The sequence below is a fragment of the Impatiens glandulifera genome, chromosome 3 (assembly GCF_907164915.1).
Source record: "Impatiens glandulifera chromosome 3, dImpGla2.1, whole genome shotgun sequence".
Taxonomy (NCBI): domain Eukaryota; kingdom Viridiplantae; phylum Streptophyta; class Magnoliopsida; order Ericales; family Balsaminaceae; genus Impatiens; species Impatiens glandulifera.
The window spans coordinates 20542656-20563380 of NC_061864.1; the positions used below are offsets into that span (position 1 = coordinate 20542656).

At 30.7% G+C, this 20725-nt stretch overlaps 2 protein-coding genes across 4 annotated transcripts; both read left to right on the forward strand.

Annotated features, from left to right (window-relative positions):
• Positions 1-6200: 6200 nt before the first annotated feature.
• Positions 6201-8809, forward strand: LOC124931250 (phosphatidylglycerophosphate phosphatase 1, chloroplastic/mitochondrial). 2 transcript variants are annotated; one of them, XM_047471679.1, is made up of 6 exons: positions 6201-6684; positions 6793-6857; positions 6937-7014; positions 7090-7163; positions 7243-7350; positions 8539-8809. In XM_047471679.1, exons 1-6 carry the CDS (start codon positions 6212-6214, stop codon positions 8656-8658), a joined length of 918 nt encoding a protein of 305 aa, XP_047327635.1. In that variant the 5' UTR covers positions 6201-6211; the 3' UTR covers positions 8659-8809. The 2 variants fall into 2 exon arrangements, with proteins under 2 accessions (XP_047327635.1, XP_047327634.1); XM_047471678.1 differs by having other exon boundaries at positions 6206-6857.
• Positions 8810-11266: 2457 nt separating this feature from the next.
• LOC124929509 lies at positions 11267-15031 on the forward strand. Of its 2 annotated transcripts, XM_047469889.1 has the most exons (8): positions 11270-11577; positions 11690-11805; positions 12002-12051; positions 13077-13310; positions 13465-13620; positions 14088-14183; positions 14284-14304; positions 14693-15031. In XM_047469889.1, exons 1-8 carry the CDS (start codon positions 11312-11314, stop codon positions 14867-14869), a joined length of 1116 nt encoding a protein of 371 aa, XP_047325845.1. In that variant the 5' UTR covers positions 11270-11311; the 3' UTR covers positions 14870-15031. The 2 variants fall into 2 exon arrangements, with proteins under 2 accessions (XP_047325846.1, XP_047325845.1); XM_047469890.1 differs by lacking the exon at positions 13077-13310 and having other exon boundaries at positions 11267-11577.
• Positions 15032-20725: the final 5694 nt, after the last annotated feature.

The window sequence follows — 20725 nt, forward strand, 5'->3', positions numbered from 1 at the left end:
TGCTCTTAAGAAATTTTATAAAGGGGAGGTTTCCTTTTGTAGGCCTTGCTTTCTCTGTGGGTTTTCGGTCTTTAGAGCTATTCCCTGTGTATCCAAGACCACGCTTACAACGAGGATGCCTATAGTGTTTATTCATATCCTTTACTATATCGCTAGATCTCTTATAGGCGGCCATCGTATATTGAAATCGGGCATTCTCTTCCTCAGTTAGTTCTCTAGTCGGTTCACTAGGTTGTTCAGTCTTAGGTTCTAACTCAGTTTCTATAGTACGGATATCATTAGATTGAATGACCTCCGGTTCGGTTATGATGGGTACCTCTGGTTCTATTGGAATAGGTACTATGGGATCGGGCTTGATGTTGAGGTGTTTAGGTAACATGGTCAATAGGTTCTTATATTCTTCTACCATGTCATTTAATGCATTGTATAACTCATCTTTAGTAAATTCCTCACAGGGAGAGTCAAATACCTGTTCCTCATTTGCCATGAGGCACGTGAGTTCATCGTCACTGTCACTGCGAGCCCATAGACTTCCTCCATCGTCGGCTATCAGTGTTTTCGGTACCTCACTTCCTTCACCGGCTTGTTGGTAATTGTTTCGGTCATTTTGATATTCCGGTTTCTGGGTGTCCCTTCTTGGTTTCCTGCACTCCCACTTAAAGTGTCCCAAACAGTTACAGTTATAGCATCTTACATTGGATTTATCACCGTAGTAGTTGTTTGTCGGTTGGCTCCTTTTCATGAACCTCCCAAACTTCTGTGCGAGCATGGCCATGGCGTCCTCAGTAAACTGTTCGGCTGTTCTGATAGGTACAGGTGCAGGGGCCGGTATCGGTGCAGGGGTAGGTGCAGGTACAGCCGGTTCTATAGATGTGATTAGTGCTCTGGTTGATGTTGAGGCCGAGACTTCCTCTTCGGTCCTAGATCTCATCTCGAATTCGTATGCCTTTAGATCTTCGAATACGTCGTATAGTTTCATCTTACGTAGGCTCTTTGATTCCCTCATTACCATTGTTTTTATATCCCAGGCACTTGGAAGAGATCTCAAAGCCTTCATAACTACCTCTTTGCTCTCATACTTTTTGCCCAGAGTTGCTAGTTCATCTAACACACCAGTGAACCGGTCGCTGTATTCCTTCATAGTTTCTCCTGGTTTCATTTTGATGCTTTCGAACTTCTGTGTGGCCATCATTATTTTGTTCTCCCTTGTTCTTTCATTTCCTTCAAAGATCTGGATGACCGTGTTCCATGTCTCCTTCGCAGTTTTGCAATCTCTGATCTTGCAGTATGTGTTTCTGTCTACGCTGTTGGAGATCCGGTTTCTTGCATGGTTGTCCAGATTGTTCCTTCTCCTATCATCAGCCGTCCATTCTTTTCTATCTTTATCAATGAATATCGGTCCTTCGGTTAGAATGGATTCCATTTCATCATCCAAAGTGACTAGGTGCAGGTGCATGCGTGCCTTCCAGTTGGCAAAGTCATCACCTTCTAGCATTGGAGGCCTATCCTGATACATGTTTGCTTGAGTATTGAAACTAACTGCTCTGATACCAATTGTTAGGATCTAGGTCGCCGCTGGTGGACCGGGGGTTGGACCAGTTAGCGGTTCTCACTCGTAGGGTGGTGGTTAATCCGATTAGAGATTAACACCGGGGTTTCAATACTACACAACCTGTCACAAACCCTTGAACTAGGTTCAAGCGCGGAAGAGGTTTGCTTTCAGGTTGAAGCGGCACACTTGTATGATAGGCGAAATCGGTTTCGGATGATGGAGATTTGAAGAATGGTGAGTCGGTTTCGGTAATCTGAAAGTTCGGTATGGTTAGTATAAAGTCGGTTTGGAGTGGTGTAGTTAAGTTAGTCGGTTAGATGATGAAGCCGGCAGAAAGTAAATAACAAGACAGATTTTATGGATGTTCGGAGATAAAACTCCTACGTCACCCCTTCCTCTCGAAGCCGCGAGAAGGATATTCACTAAGGAATACAAGTACAATCCGATCGAGACTTATTTCCTGCTCGATAATACTCTTACAATTCACACCGAAATTGTAACACACACTTAGAATTTAGCACTTAGGCTTTCTTAGAATAACACAGTTTATCACTTGTAGTAAATGCTCTCAACGCTTCACGTGTCTAGCTTGATGTCGCTTAATGTCCCGCATTTACTCTTCTGCAACTGCCTCCTTTTATAGGTGAAATATGCCAACGGTCATATTTCACTGCCTTGAATCTGATTGGCTGGTCAGCGGTGCAGTGATTCAGTGTCTCAGAGGTTCAGACTTGCGGTCGTCTCAGACCTGCCGGTCTGTTCTTCCGGTTTGTAAGACAGACCTGCTGGGTTTGTCTTTTACTTAATGTAGGCACTGTCTGTTTGGACATTTGTCTGTACTTTGAAGATTTCCTTTCTGGCTTATTCCGAAGTAGAAGGATCCGGTAGTACTGTTTTCTGCAGCCTACAGTCTTTCCTCAGACTTGCATGAATATGGGAGTGTTCAGTCTGTTCCTTTGGTATCATTCTCAATAGATACCCGAAATGTCTTCTTGTACTGGTCGGCCTCTTGACTTGGCCGAATGTCTTTTGGTAGTGAAGTAACCGGACTTCTTCCGGTTATTCTTGTCTTGTGGATGATCGGCTGTTTGATGGTTCCGGTTTTGAGCTTTGGCCGATCCTTCCTTTGTGCGGTCACGTTCCGAATATTCTTGATCGGTTTGGTAGCTTGACCGGTTCGGTTTCTTTAGTTGGTTTTCTTGTTCATCCGGTCCGGTTCCTTGTTCCTGCATGGGAAGTTTGTTTAAGTTAGGTTTATTTGAACCGGTCTGAATTTATCTAACAAACTGTAATAATTTTTTGATCAAACTAAAATTTTAAAAATAAAGCTTGAAAATTAGATTTTGAAATTCCGTGTTCTTGCTTTTAATCCAAATTTGTTGATCCAATTAGTTGTTATACATGCTTGTTAACATGTTAGGATGAATTCCAAGCAACTGTTTCATCACTTTGATCATGTTTGATCAAATTGAGTTTTTGAAAATTTTTGGATTTTGATCCAATCTTTAAAAATTGTTCTAATAATGTTATGATGCTCTTGTTTTGGTTTAGATCAACTATATTCATCATTTCAAAGCTAATGGAACAAAAATTAAGCATTGAAGTGACCTAATTTAAAAGATCCCAAAATTTGACATATAAATGGTGTTTTAAAATTGATCCTTGTAAGGGTTTCAAAATCGTGATTTATATTAGGTCTTTTATTCTTCATGATCATATGAACTTAATGTAACTTAAAGAACGTGATTTCATGATCCCAATCAAAAGTTATAAGCTTCTAAAATTTCGGACCAAAATAAGAACACTCAGTCTTAAAGTTTTAGCCTAGGACCGACAAAACAAACCCAGAACCGTAGGTCAGGACCGGTGACATTCTGCTAGGACCGTGGAGTAGGATCGACGATTTTCTACTAGGACCGTGGAGTAGGATCGGTGACATTCTGGCAGGACCGTGGAGTAGGATCGGTGACATTCTGGCAGGACCGACGATGTTCTACTAGGACCGTGGAACATGACTGATGACATTCTGACAGGATCGTGGAGTAGGACCGGTGGTCTTCAGCCAGGACCATAGAGCAGGATCGATGTTCTTCAACTAGGACCGTGGAGCAGGAGCGGTGTTCTTCAATTAAGACCGTGGAGTATGATCAGTGTTCTTTAGCTAAGACCATGGAGTAGGACCGATGTTCTTCAACTATGACCGAGGACAAGGACCAAGCTTTCTAACCCTAGGATCGAGTCTTCACTTAGCCTAGGACCGAATTTTCTAACCCTATGACCAAGCCCTCCACTTAGCCTAGGACTGATGTTTTTAACCCTAAGACCGAACCCTCACTTGACCTAGGACTGGTAAACTTGACCCTAACCTTAGACCTAGAACCGATAGCCACCTAACCCTAGGACTGAGCACATAGACTGATAGACTTGACCCAAGACCGAGCCTCCCCGGTCTTCGACCGAGCCACCCGAGTTTGGGTTCGAGCCTCCTAAGCCCAAGACCGAGCACTCTAATCCCTTGACCTATACGACCAAGCCATGGTCCAAACCACACCAGTCTTGACCGAGACTAGATCGACCAAACCAAACCAAACCAAAACCATAGGATTCTGGTCCTAAGGCCTGTTTGGTTCCCCTTTTCAAAATTTAAAGTTATTTTATGTAATTTTGAAACCCGAACTCATTTTCAAATAATCTTGAAAGGTCAAAAAATGGTATTTTTATTTTCGAGATATTTCCTAAACTAATGTTTTGGATAAGGACCCGTTTGGAATTTATTTTTAAATTCTGACATTATCCTCTGATATTTCAAGGTTTTGTTAAATCTAAACATTGACGCAACAGGTACACACCACTTCTTTAAATAATTTTGTACAATTATTTAAAGTCTATAATTACTTAGGACCCTTAGACTACTAATTAAAGATAAAAGATGTTATAATTAGATTTATGAAAGCCAGACTTTGTTTATTTTAGAAAAATTTTGTAAACCGTCCTTAGGCGGGCGCGAAGGATATAGCGCGAAAGCCCTTTTTCGAGCGTAAATAGACAACGAACCACCTTTTTTTTTCCAAAAACTCTAGTATAAATATGTTTGTACACGTATCATTTTATTGATTTTTATAAAATCTTTTGGTGACTCTGATTTTCAAATAAATAATCTTTAAATTGATTATGTTTAATTAATTTAAATCGGGTCTAGGTTAAATTGTTATTTAGCCTCCTAAATTATTTAAAATTTGAACAAATGATTAATTATTTTTACATAATTAATTTCTTACCGCTCCAGATATTTTCAAAATTTTTTAAAAACTAAATGTTTTATTTTAAAAGATATCTAGAACGTAAACCAATGTTGAAACGCATCGAAACTCAAGCTTTCTCACGGTAGTCTATCCATATTGTCATGTGTCTCTTGACACGTGCTAAGCTATGGAACGGAGCACCAAATCATGGGGGTTTACAACAATTATAAGAAAACATCAAAACAAAACAATGTATACTAATGGTTAAATCGTTAATTTTTTATTATTTAAATAGCCAATCCATCCAATCAGACTTGATTCATGAAATTATGAATAATTAGAACAGGTTGATTTATATTTATTTCCATTTTTCACCAATACAATTTTACTTATTCTATCTCCTTTTTATTATTTAAATAACTCTTTCTAATAAAATATCGTTTCACTTTTCAACTAAGGTAGTTAAAATCTCGAGTTGACTCTTAAAATTTTAAAATTTTAGAAAAGATTAACGAGTCTAATTTTCGGTGAACTCTTAAATAGATAAACTCTTATAATTTTAAATTTATGATAATAAGATTTTACGAGTTTATAAACATTTTCGATTTTATAATATTTTACATTAAAATAAATAAATTTATATTTATAAATTAAAATTTAATTATTATTTATTCAAATAAATAAATTAATAATTAATTTTGTAAATACATTTTTTTACCGTGTTATTTACTTATTATTTTTAATTATATAAAATTTTAAAATGGGCTAAATATAAAATAATTAATTATTATATTTTTAAAGTAATAATAATATATAACAAACATGTTTAAATTAAACTCTTTCGATTTTAAGTAAACTATAGATTTTAAAAATTTACAATTTACCAACAATTTTATGTTAACTCTCGATTTTGATAGTCATATCATCAACTAAGCAATCATATCATATCACTCAATTTATTAATAAAATAATATTTATTTTCAAAATAAAAAATAAAATAATTTTATCATTACGATTTAATAACTCAAATAAAATCAAACATCATTTAACTATTCTTTTATCAATCACATCACTCAATTCACTAACCAAAATACTAAAATTTCATCTATTTTAAATTATTATTTTTTATTTTATTTATATACTCTTTAACTATTTTTACTAAATATAATCATAATTTCTTGGTAATCATAATGATCATTATTCTTTTCTCCCTCTATCTCATTAAAATAACTCAATCCCAACAAATTAAAAGTATTTTGAATATTAAAAGTTTAAATAAATAAAAAATGCCCTTGAGATAATCTACTTAAATTTATTTTTAAAATGAGCTAAATAATTATAAAATTATTTAATTTGAAATTTGAAAATTGAAAATAAATAATAACAATATAAAAAAGAAATGAGGTTGGAATAGGCTATGTCCAAGTCCAACCTAAGAAACACACTTATGGCAATTCAGCCGTTAAGCTTCCCCATTCCTAAATACCTTCATCTACAAGACCATAATCGCCGTCTCTCTCACAGTCTCATCAAAAGACCTAACTCCATTACTTCACCTTCAAATACCTGGACCTGCTTTTCCCTAACCGACATTCACAGGAAAGAGCTAGTATCTAAAAGGAAGAACGATTCATACCCATCTCAGAAAACTGCGATTCTTGAAGACCTACACTCGTCAAGCAACGACAAGAGGATACGAAATCAGTCGGACAAAGAAGGAAGAGAGAAAAAGGTTAAGAAGGTTAAGCACATTTTCTCAAACATGTGGTGGGCAGACGTTAAAGCTGCGTTGGGTCAGAGGATAAACGTTGAAGGTATTCTCTCTTCTATTGCTGTTGTTGCTAGAGATCGTCATTTAGCTTTGCCGCATGTATCTGTTGCCGATATAAGGTATATCAATTGGGAACAACTTCGAAAGGCTGGGTTTAGAGGGGTTGTGTTTGATAAAGATAATACTCTCACAATCCCTTATTCTTTGACTCTATGGGATCCTCTTAGACCTTCTTTAGATCATTGTAGATCTGTGTTTGGAAACAGTGTTGCAGTCTTCAGCAATTCTGCTGGTAATTTTGCTTAGCTTTCTTCTTTGTTTAGGGTTATTTCTTTGTTGGTATTAAATTGTGTGAAATTTCATTGATCTAGGACTCATTGAATACGACCATGATGACAGGAGAGCTAGGGCGCTTGAACGAACTATTGGTCTTAAAGTATTAAGGCATAGTAAGTCCATTGATTCAGACTGGATTTCATTTGGATATCTGTTTATTGAATCTGTTCTTGGTTTTTTACATTTAGAGGTAAAGAAACCAGCTGGAACAGCTGAGGAAATTGAGAACCATTTTGGATGTGAAGCAAGTAAACTTGTCATGGTACAGTAAGAAATTTAGCTAAAGGTTGGATTTTTGTAACTCGATAAGGTATTGAAAAGGTTTAACTTTTCATTTGCAGGTGGGTGATAGGCCGTTCACAGATGTTGTGTTTGGGAATCGGAATGGTTTCTTGACTATTTTGACGGAGCCATTGAACTCTGTAGAGGAGCCTTTCACAGTTAAACTGGTTGGTGTTGAGCTCAATTTGTTCGTTTTATTGGCTATCTTCTCTCATTTCCATTCTTTCATGGCACATTCTATTGACTTTACAATTTTTCCCACATTGTGAAGATCCTCAATACCATACAAAGAAACCAAACTTTGAAATGGAACATCCTTACCTTCTGTTGAAATACCCGTTTTTCTAATAAATGGTTCAAATTGTGTATACTTCATTAGTCCGATCCTTTGTAGGAACTACCATCTTTAAAAAAAAAAAATCTATTTCGAAAAGAGGAAAATGAATTTCAAGCTCTTCCTTTAGGGTAATGAGTTTCTTCTTCCAGTCCTCTAGGGTGTCTTGCTCCTGCCTATGATCTCTCACCCTCCTTCCTCATTTGCAGTTCATTCTTTTAGGCCTTGTTTGATCTGGGGTTATTTGAAATGGAGCTTGGTTGATCTAGGGTTATTTGAAAAAATCTAGATTATGAAATCAACTTCCTGATTGATGAAAAGTAGATCTTTGGGGATTATATGCGTTAAATTACTAAAATATAATTTCTTATTGATTATTTAAATTTAGAATATAAAGTATGGGTAATTTGGTGATTTTATTGGATAATTTGATTGATGATGGGACAGGATTATTTTGAAGAAATCCAAAGTAACCCAAGATCAAACAAGCTCAAGTGGTTATTTCTAAATAACCTTGTTTGGTGTAGGTTATTAAAAATCAGGTTACTGTAGTAAAAAGACATTAAGTGTATATAAATAAATAATTGAAATATACATAAAGAAATAGAGGGTATTTTGATATTTAGTTGATGATATGAATGATCTGATTACTTGTTGATTGAATACTGAGTTATTTGAGATTGGGGAAATGGAAAAACGAGAAGATATTTTAACGTGAAATCTTTAGAAATTAAAGGAAAATGTGATAGACAGCGATGAAGCAATTTTATGGTGTTTTGTTGTTGTGTTTAAGAGTCTGTTTCGAAATATTGTAAGATCATCGCCTTAACGAGAAGTAGGTGCAAGATGGGCCTATTTGGAAACTCTATTGTTTATGTATTAGGATTCGAATCCAGATTTGGATGAGAAACTATCTATATTTTTTTAATGTGTATCATTTTCCTCTCTTGATCGATTTTGGTTTCTTCTTTTTTCTCTTATAGAATGCAAGATGCTTCTAATGTTAGATTATTATCTGCAGGTGAGGAAACTAGAGCGAGCTCTGGTTAAGATATGTTCAAAACGAGGGTTAAAAGCACCAACTCACAGGCTTATTCGAGATGACGATTTGAAATGTGTAAAAGATCCACCAGGAATGTAAGAAAAATCTTGATTAGAATGAGATGATTTATGTATTTTTGTTGTAGTTATTCCCAATTGTTTGAACATTTTTTCTGTAAAAAGATTTGTTGACTAGATAGCATCTAGAACAAGTTTAGTATGGATTGTGAATCAATACCATATTTATAATTTTTTGTGTTAAAAAAAATAGATGAAAAAGGAGGATATTTAAGTTTTAATTAGTTGAAATAGTTTATTTATTTATTTATAATTTTAGTTAATATATCGAGAAACACTTTAGAAAAATAAGATATGATTGTAGAATTTTTCTTAAAAAAGTTCAACTTTCTTTTTTTTTTTCTTTTTTTTTTTTTTTGTCAGTAGGGATGGCAATGGGACGGTTCGTTCGGGGCGGGGAATGCAATTATCATCCCCGCTCCGTTTTAATTTCGGGGATTTTTTTAATATCATTCTCGTCCCATTCGGTTTTTTTCAGTTTCGGGGAATCCCGCGGGGCACCGTTAATAATTTTTATTTAATAATAAAATAAAATTATACAATAAAATTATATAAACCATTTTTTTAATATAATATATATTGTAATATATTAAAATTTTATATTATTATAAAGAAATAATTTTAATACTCTTATAAAATATAGTAAATAAATAAATATATTGATGATTTAATATATTTAATTATGTTTATGGTATTTGGGGCAGAATCGGGGCGGGGGACACAAATACCATCCCCGCCCTATCCTCGTTCGGTTTCGAGGAAAAATCGTCCCAAACGGGACAATTCGGTTCGATTTTCACGGGACGGTTTCAAATTGTCATCCATAATTCATTGAAATCATGGAATTAGTATAACTTTGGAGGTTTTATTTTCAGACCTTTTAACAAAATAATAATAATAATTTATTTTTTTAAAATTTTAAATAATTCACATATTATTTTTAAAAAAAATCACTAACAAAAACAAAAAACCTAGGAAAATTCTAGTGCGATACACAGTTATACATGGATAAAAATATAAACAAAAAAAATTCTTAATAAATCATAAATAATATATTAAAATAAAACATTCTAATTCAAATTTTATTTACTTCGGTAAAATAACTTATTTTCTCACATATTTCATTACATTTTTTTTCCAATGATCCTCTAATCTCGTGACCTTACATTTTTACATTGGTCTATCAAGTATCTGATTCATATTTTTTAATATTTAGCATAGTAACCTCACACTTTGATCAACCAAATATTTGATTTATATTTTTTAACCAATTTCAATTGTTATCGACCTATTATCCATAGATGAACCACATTTCAATCACACTTGGTTAAAAAATTATACTTGTTTTTGTTATATTACAAGTTTAAAACATACATATAACATTTTTAAGTTTATGGACGCGTGAACCCACAATTCGACATAAGTATCAATTTACTCTCACATATATATCCAAATTAACCACAACTCTCGACCCGGTATATATTTATATATATAAATTAGTTTAATAAAAAGTTGAACTTATATTGTTAAAATGTCCCGCGTTCATCAAATTTTGTGTTGAATTTAAAATATAAAGTTTTATTAGCGTAGTTGGTTAAGGAGTTGTACTTATTTTGTTAGGTTGCAAATTCGAAACATACATATAATTTTCTTAATTTTATTTTTAACCGTTTTAGGTTTATGGGCAGGTCAACCCATAATCCGATCCAAGTATCCATTTACTCTTACATATATATCAAAATTAACCACAGTTCTCGACCTGAAAATATTAAAAGTTAATCATTATATAATACCATGTCAAATTCATTTTAAAAGTTCAATTATTTAATTTTTTTTTTAAAAAAACTATTCAAAAGTCAATTATATATATATATATATATATATATATATATATATATATATATATATATATATATATATATATATATATATATATATATATATATATATATATATATATATATTTGACTATTCAATTTTTTTTATTTATTTATTAAATAATTGAACTTTTAAAATGAATTTGATATGGTATTATAGATGACAATGGACATAAGTCTTTCCTAATTCTCATATCAAACAAATTATGATAAAATTATGTTAATATCAAAAATTTATATTGTTATAAAAATAATCTTAAAGTTCTTATAAATATAAATATAAATATAATGAGATATAAAAATTTTCTTCAATCTCTGATGATAAAACACATATTATGTTTATATTAAAATTTTGTATTATTATAAAAAATTAAGTTTAAATTTTTATAAATATAAAAAATAAAATATATATTTATGTGTTTGAATTAAAACCATTTATCATCCTCAATATAAACTCGATATAGAGTAGATATTTCTAATTGAAACCAACTATTTATTTTTGTTTTTTTTTTACAAATAGAATAATTCCAATAGAAAACCATGAAAATTTTAATTGCGATCCATAGACGTCATTTTCGTTATACGTTATATTTAATACTACAATTTTATTTTTATTTGTTACAAGTATAACGAGTTTAAAATTTAAATCGAGTCTATGGTTCCGTGGCTACTTTTAATTGGTTACAATAGATTACGAAAGTCTGACGTGGCAATAGAACCTGCCACGTAACCAAATCTGAATTGGCCGGAAAACATTCGCAGTTGCCGCGGCGGATAGCTATCATCTCTCTTTCGCAAATGGCGGCACTGTCTGCCTATCCGAATTTCAGTGCGATTTCCGGCGCCGGTGGCTTTACAAGAGAAAGGAATGTCAAATTTACAAGGCAGCCGGCGGTGACCAGAGCGGCGTTGTCGACACAAGGTACGACTCAGTACGAAGAAGGGGATCTAGAGCGGCCTAGATGGACTGGCGAAACTCCTCTCTCTCGTCTTGTAGGAGCAATCATCTCCTTTAAACCACTCTTCTCCTTACTTAAGATCGGTGCAAGACGAGTCCTTATCAGGTTCTTCCTCTTTTCACCAACTTTTAAATGATTCTATATAGACCAGTTTAGAATTTGAATGCCTTGTTATTCATTTAATTATTAATGTATTAGTTTGATATGAATATTACAGTACAGCGGAGAAAACTAACATACCTTGGAGACAGATGACAACTGATATCCTTGAATCGGAAGATGTTTACAAAGAAATGGACAGTGTTCTTAATAAGTCAATCGTCTACCCTAGCTGTAAATCCCTTTAACTTCTCCATTTCCGTTTTCTCTTCAATTTCACAACTGAATAACACAAGAGGACTTGAGAGTTCAATTTGATGGTTTCATTAATTATTACCACCACTATGATTACTGTAATTCTGGTGTCTCATGCTGCACACTACTATGCCTAAGCAATAAGTTATTTATTCTTTGATTTCCATTTGAACAGATTATCTCAATCCTTTCCATGCATATGATGAAGGAAATCTCAGTTGGCTGGTGAGTAAAGATTTTACAGTCTGAAATAGTAGAAAAACTTATGTTTTGAGTAGTTTATCAAAGTTCTACTATCAAACAATGATCTGATGTAACACACTAGGGTAGTTCAAAGTCTTACTTAAGAAAGATTTTAGGTTCGATTCTCACTAAGAACACTCTAATTTAATGGCGGGTCATGCTAGCCACTTGAGAATATGTTTGAACGCAACTTGCGTTCTTTCTAAGCAAAAGTTGATCTTTTTAAAAAAAGAAAAGAAAGTTCTACTAAAGTTTTAAAGCCTTGGATTTCCAGTGAACTTAAAAAAGGTACAAGATAACTTAAAAAGTTGTAAAGAAAGTACAATAAAACTGAAATATGATCTTTTGTCATAATTTGTTGTGGTTGGGTTGAGAATGTGCTATTTGTGATACACATATTTGATAGATACATGTATGAGAATTCAACATGAATAAAAAAAAAAAGACAATGATGTTATGGGTAACAGGACTTAAAGTAGAGCTTATTCATAGCAGTTACCTCATGGATAGGTTTACCTTGTTTAGAAATCTGTGGTATGTGCTCCGTTTCTATCTCAAGCTAGCTCTAACTAATATTCTAAAGTATAAGAGATTCGAGAGAGTAAGAACTATTAAAGACTTTGAATGTTTTTTAGCAGTGGATTGATTTTTACATCTTGTGTGAACTTTTGGCTATTTTTGTTTTTTTCTAAAGTTCAAGAACTTGTTCGAGTCAGAAATCAAAATTTGAAGGCTTTTTTGATACTTTTTCTATCATCAAATTATCACTTTTAACTATTAATGACCATTATACCACCCACTTACATTGGACCAATCTCTGAAACAAACTTATAGGCTTACCAGTTACCTGTATATTTTTTTAAGTTCAGGGGATTATTGAACCTTCAGTCAAAGTTCTTCATCTTTGTTATTGAAAAGTTAAAGCTTGCATATTTAAGAGTGTCAAGTTCTACATAATGATCATGTGCTGTAAATATTGTTGAATAAATCTGAGAGATAACTCACAGGCTGCTGCAGAAGCAGAGGCAGCAACCATGTCAATGGTTAGGCGAGCAATACCTGAGGCCTCTTCTCTAGATGAAGCAAATCAAATAGTTCGCGGAAATTGGCTTAGTGCTATTGAAAAACACCATCAATGTCATTCACAGAATCTTACTATAGATGACATTCTTGATATTGGATGTTCTGTTGGTGTGAGCACAAGATATCTAGCGGACAAATTTCCTTCTTCCAAAGTGACGGTTAGTGTTCATCAAGCATTTGAGAGCATAAAAAATTGATATATTGTTTGATTTCGTTTTTGTTGTTTGGTTAGAAAAAGAAAAGATCAAATATTTCGTTTGCTATGAGTCTTAATAAGTCTTCATCAATGATCATTTCAAAATTTTCTTTCAGGGTTTGGATCTATCACCTTATTTTCTTGCTGTTGCAAAATTCAAGGAAAAGAAGAACAATATATCAAGAAAGAATCCCATCAGTTGGTTACATGCAAAGGGTGAAGAAACAGGATTGCCTGCCAAATCATTTGATATCGTTTCTATTGCTTATGTGGTAAGTTTGGCTTTCTTGGAAATTACAAGGTTTCTAAGGTTAATTAATTGTTGAGAAATTACATAATAACACTAAATTTAAATCAATAGTAAATATGGTAAAATAATGAACACAAGATTTAACAATGTTTGACTAACAATGCCTACTTCCTTGGGGAGTCGTCAATTTTGTTCTAAGTAACCCTAAGTTTCAATATCTCTATTTACCGGACTACATCAAGTTGAATCAATCCTATTTATTATTATGATTTCTAGTTAGTCTCATAGAATTGTCCTAGCATTATAATGGTATACACCTCATCGTCGAAAATTTCAATTTGTTTTCACAAGTTTAACTTCATATGTCAAAAGTTCAATGGTATGTTTATGATTTGGAATATCCATGGTTCATAAATCCTTTTAATTATGTGGAACTTTTGTAAGAACCATATTTGATCATGTAACTCATTTTTTTACTTGTACCTATAGTTTCATGAATGTCCCAAGGTGGCAATCATTAACTTAGTGAAGGAAGCCTTGCGGCTGCTGCGGCCAGGAGGAACTATTGCCATAACCGATAATTCGGTAATTCGAAACTTCCCCCTTTTTTTCTACTTTTTGAATTTAGTCATTTGTTCAAATTTGGAGTTTGATGAACTGACTCATTTTTTTTTTCTATCTACAGCCAAAGTCAAAGATCCTCCAGGTATTTTTTACTTCCAACACTTAATTACTGCTTGTAGCTTCTCATTGGATCTGGACCATATTTGAATGTGTTTATAAGGCCTTATTTAGATTCGGCTAAATCGTCTCATTCAAATCATCAATCAAAATAACCCTCTTCTTTTCCTTTTAAAAAAAATACTTTTTCATTATATAAAAATGTGTCCACAAATAACCCACTTTCTCATAACCACAACATGAACAAGGCTATTTAACCCACGAGGTTATTCAAATAACTCAAATCCGAACAAGGCCATATGTTATTCAAAACAAAACGTGTTTGATTCCAAATGGGGCATACCGAAAATCTCAATTCTCTTAGTTTTCTTCCATCAATAACTCTGAATCAACATGTAAATTTTGGTATGCAGGAACTGTCTCCAGTGCTTTTTACATTGATGAAGAGCACTGAACCATTTTTAGATGAATATTACTTGACAGATCTTGAAGGAACAATGAGAGAAGCTGGTTTTGTAAATGTTGAGACAATTCTCACAGATCCAAGGCATAGAACTGTAACAGGTACAGTGCCTCCTTTATTAACCTAATTTCATATATACCTTAAAAAACTCCATTGATTCAAAGAGAAGGTCTATTATCATCTACTGTATGTGATGGATTTATGCAGTTAACTGTATGTAATTACCAATAACATATATTATTTATACAACTTCAAAGAATTATCAAATGGAATTTTATATGTTTTTTATGTTTTTCATAATTAGATTTCTAATGTTCTTCCATATTGCTGTTATGATTGACAAATTATTGAGTCCATTTGAACACACTTTATAGATCTAGGGTTAGCTAGTTTGATCCAACTTAGGGTTTGTTCCTTAGTTATTTAGAAAATAATAATTGGTAAATAAAATAATAATATAAAATAGAAGGTATTTTAGTATTTTTTGAGTGATGTTATGGATGAAAAATGATTAAGTTCAGCTATTTGATAATTCTCATTTGATAGTAGTATGTAATTTGTTTTCAAATAAAACATTATATTTTAGGTGATTGTGTTTTAGTTTTATATTTAATAATATAACTAATTCATTCAATTTTTTATTTTATTTTTCAAAGAAAATAAAATGGTATTATTGAAGGGCAAAATGGTAAAATAAGTCTGTTGAAACCAGAATGTGGTCAGATTTTCAATGATAGAAGAGAATCCAGGCCAAACAAAAGCAATAAGTATGTCGACCACTTTGTTTTTAATTCTCCAAAAATATAAATATTTATTATTATTATTAAATAAAAACAAATTGACAAAAATATGGCCATCACTAAACCTAGCAAGGTACATTAAAACACCCACATAAATGACCAAAAATGTTCACAACTGAACTTGCAACTGTTGCCAGGTACTTTTTATTTTCATTTTATTTTTCTAAACAAGGTATTTTTGTTTATTGTTCAAAATTATTCTTTTTTTATTATAAAAAAGTGTATTCTTTTTTTATTATAAAAATAATTTTAAATAGATTAACAGATTTAATAATTAAAATAATAATAATATAATCAATAAATAAATAAAAAAATCTAAATCTCATTAGATCAAACGAACTCTAATCGATATTCATCACGATAAGTGTTAACTCATAAGAAATGGTATAAACATATAAAGAAAACTAAATGAGCAATCTCAATTGGATGCGAAACTAAGATTAAGAAACTAATTACTATAAATAAAATAGCAAAGTGCAAATTAATAAAGATTACAAACTAAATACCAAAGTCAGATAAACATAAAATAATTTGGATACTTTAGAATAAAGGAAGAAAGTTTGTATGATTTTATATGCAGAAACAGCAAAAGAAAAGAAACATATTCTATAAACTACATTTCAGGTATATATGTATGATCACTTGTAACTACTACTACTTGTCTTTTCACTTAATATTGCCTTTTCTTTTGATAAAAAGTATTATTAATTTACAATAATATTAAAAAGTCTTCTTACAAGACATGATATATAATAAATAATAAATATTATTGACTTTTGGCTCACAATCTTTACCTTTTAAGCTAAAGGTTAGTTTCATTCAGCCATTTACATGCAACTTACAACTTATTCTTTTTAATTGATTCGCCACATTTGAAAATCTGTAAAATGAGTTCACCAAACAATTCAAATCCCAAACTCAAATTACAACCCACCCTATTGGGCAAACCAATTTTTTATATGTAAATTTCTAATCAATTATATTCATACTATTACATTTGTAATTTAGCAATGTGGGAATATATATATATAAAGTTCTTATAAAAGTGAATCTAATAAACTAAATAATTTTTTTTAAATATTTTTTAATTTCAGTTGTGTATTAAATATATATCAAAGAAATGTTTTTTGTAAGGATTTCTTACTTGTCAAAATCCTCACTCATATATGCTTTTCCAAATATTCGCATTCTAAAAAATGTTTAATGCATGATATAGTTTTAACCTTTAAAAGAATGTTAAAAGAGAATCGCTTAACTATCCTGAATCCCGTGAAATAAGAATATATACAAATTAAATATTATTTATCTATAAATAATTTAAATAAAATTAATATTATTCAAATTTAATTAATTTAAAATTAGTTTTAGTTTGTATAAAATAAATTTAATCTTAAACTTAATGTTTATATATATATATATATATATATATATATATATATATATATATATATATATATATATATATATATATATATATATTATTCCATCGGCACCCATTTAATCCCTTAATTGACCCTCATTTTGTGACTCATACTTTTTTATATGTCATTTTTATCCCTCGACAAATCACCCACCAATCTTAGTCGATCACAATTGATGACACATCTCTTATATATCGTCAAACTCAACCACTAACTTCCAACTGACCATCATCTTGAGACTCACATTTTTTCATATGCCTTTTACAGATACGTATTCAAGATAGAGTTGAGGTGAGTCCTAAACCTTTTTTTTTACAGACTTGCAGGTCCGTAAATGTGTCGCCTCCCATTGGGTTACATTTGTCTTCACCACAAGAAAAAACTCAAGTGTGACTTATTTTCTTAAAAAGACACTTTTATTAATAATATATATATTCTTATTAATATTAAATTTTGATATTATGCACTATAGAGTTAACCCTTAATTGATGTACATTATATGAAATTATTTTTAAACAACTAATAATGTTCAAATTTTAATTTACATTTTTTTCTTCTAGAATAGTGAAAGAAAAATGTCGATATATATATGTTAACAAAAAAATAAATTTTTAAGGTAAAATGGGACCTGACATTTAACATTTTTATTAATTTTTAATTTAATTCAATATTTTCTTATTTAATTATTAAAAAATGGAAAAACTTACGTTTATTCGCTCGTTTTATCCATAAATTTCTCGTCATTTTCTTAAACATACCTCAAATATTTTTCAAGCCCACTCCAACTCAAATTTTTGGGTCCGTCCCTGTCTTTTTATCCCCTTGGCAAACCACTCACTGACATTAATCTTGTGACTCACACTTTTTCATATATTTCTTTATCCCTCGACAAAGCACTCACAAATCTTAATCGACCTTTCTTTTACTCTCACTTTAACAAATCAACAACCAATCTCAATTAATCACAGACCTCTTATCTAACGTCAAACCAACCACTAACCATCACACGACCTCCATCTCGTGACCTCATACTTTCAAATATTCGTAAGACCAACCACTAACTCTGACCTCACACTCGACAAACCACCCACTACCCGACCTCCATCTCGTGACCTCACACTTTAAAATGCTTGTCAAACCAACCACTAATTCCGACCTTACACTCGACAAACCACCCACCACTGACCTCCATCTCGTGACCTAACACATTTAAATGCTCTTCAAATCAACCATTAATTTCGACCTCACACTCGACAAACCACCCATCACTCGATCTCTATCTCGTGACCTCACACTTTCAAATGTTCGCCAAACCAACCACTAATTATGACCTCACACTTTCAGATACCTCGTATCATTTATTTAAAAGTTGCGCTACCATATATTATAGTCAAAAATGCATTTTTGAAAATATAAATTTGCATATTTTGAATTCGATCCATGGTCTTAAACATGAAATGTGAACACTTTAATTACTAGCTAGATTACTTGAGATTATTAAAACAATTTTATTATTTTGTGCATGTTTATATATTTTGTATTTAATATTTATTATGAATTATTTATTTTTTTAATTAATCAAAAAATTATTTATACTCATAAAATAATATATATATATATATATATATGAAGAAAAATGTATGATAAAAAATATTTATATACAATTAATGATAAAAAATAATGTAACATATATATATATATATATATATATATATATATATATTATATAAAGCCTTGCTTAATTATTATTATATATTTAATTAAGATAGGAAAGAGAAAATACTAACCGGAGTGAACTTAAATTTTAAGCACCATTTATATTTATATATATATATATATATATATATATATATATATATATATATATATATATATATATATATATATATATATATTTTGTGCCAACAAATAATTATTTAAAATATAATAATTCAATAACAATTCAACTAAATTAATATTTTATTATAATATAAATTAGTCTATTAAGAATATAGAATAAAAATGAAATTTCAATGTAAAAGAATATCAGTATTTATTAAAAAAAGTCAAAATAATATATATAAATTTTTTAAAGTATTTAAAAATTACATATCCACATTTTAAAATATGTTTAATGTATGAGATAATTTTAAATAAGGCTACAAATGAGTCAAGCCGAATTCAAGCCAATTTGAACTCGACTCGATTAAATATTTATTAGCTCGACTCGGACTCGGACTCGAGCTCGACTCAACTATTTACCTGCAAACTCAGGTCAACTTAAAAATTTTGAGCTAAAATTAAATTTTTAAATATTTGTAAAGATAATATATTTATTTTAAATTTTAGATTTTAATATTAAAATAAATAAAAAATATATTATTTATTATCAAGCTCGAAAAAAATCGACAAAGAATTGAGTAAGTATTATATGAGTTCGAGCTCGACTCAAATATTGCTCGACTTGAACTTGATCAAAGTTAAACTCAAGTCAAACTTTAACCGAGCGGCTAGAAGATAATTCACGATCAGCTAGCTTCACTCATTTCCCAGACTAATTTTATCCCTTAAAAATATAATGTTTATGAGGTTCAAACTTTCCACTTGAAGATAGGAGAGAATCACTATTAACTGTGCCTCAAAATAAATATATATAAATAAAATAATTATTAAAAATATAATCTTTCAATAACAATTCAACTAAATTAATATTTTATTATAATATAAATTTTAAATAATTTGTTTAAATTGATAAAATAAATGATTTTAAATATATTTTTTTTGTAATTTGTTATTTTTAAATACTTTAACAAATATATTTTAAAACTTTCTACATTAAAATTTCATTTCATTTATTTTATATTCTTAATATAAAAGATAAACTAGTTTAAGTGATAATGAGTTGTATCTTGTAAAACAATATTTCAGTTTCAATTTGTATTACAAATATTTTAATTAAAATGCATAATGTTAGTTAAAAATATTGTAGTTTTTCTAAATAGATTAAATAATAATTTGTTTTGTTAGAATTTACTTGTAACCCAGTAGTTTAGGAAGAATGCTTTTCCTATTTTATTACAAATCTAAATAACATAAGTTTTCAATAAACAAAATTTATTTCTCAAAAAATCGTATAACTTATCATCAAACAAGCTCTTGCGTGATTAATTAATTAATTAATTATATTGACATATACATGTCCCAACAAAACTCTCCTTTTATTTTTTTTCCTGATATAACGGTTCATGGGAAAATCTAAAGGCTTGATAAGACGAAGCGAAAAGACTTTGCAATGGAATAATAATAATATTTATTTTGTAACAAATTAATTAAATAATAAATAATTATAAAAAAAATATTATAAAATAAACAGAAGATCACATGGAAGTCACCTTCAGTTACGTCACATGAGTCCTTACTAATGGACAGCAATACATTTCTAATAATTATATAGGTATGTGTGTTACTGTGTGAGAGAGAAAGGGTTTAATTTTAGGGCAATTTTATGGTGAAACACTTTTAACCACATTCCAAAGGTCACAAACTAATCTTGCTCAAAGTCAGATAGGGTTTCACTAATACAAACAAGTAAATTTCACTAAAAGATTAGTTGTCACAAACTCAACTTTATAATATTTCACTAATTAATACAAATAAGTTGTTACAAATTAGGTTTTGTAATTTTAGAGAATAAATTAAAAAATTCTAAAGAAATTGCTTATCTATAGAGTTATATAATGATGACTAAGCTCTAAGGACTTTGTTTGGATTCGAGTTTTGGTT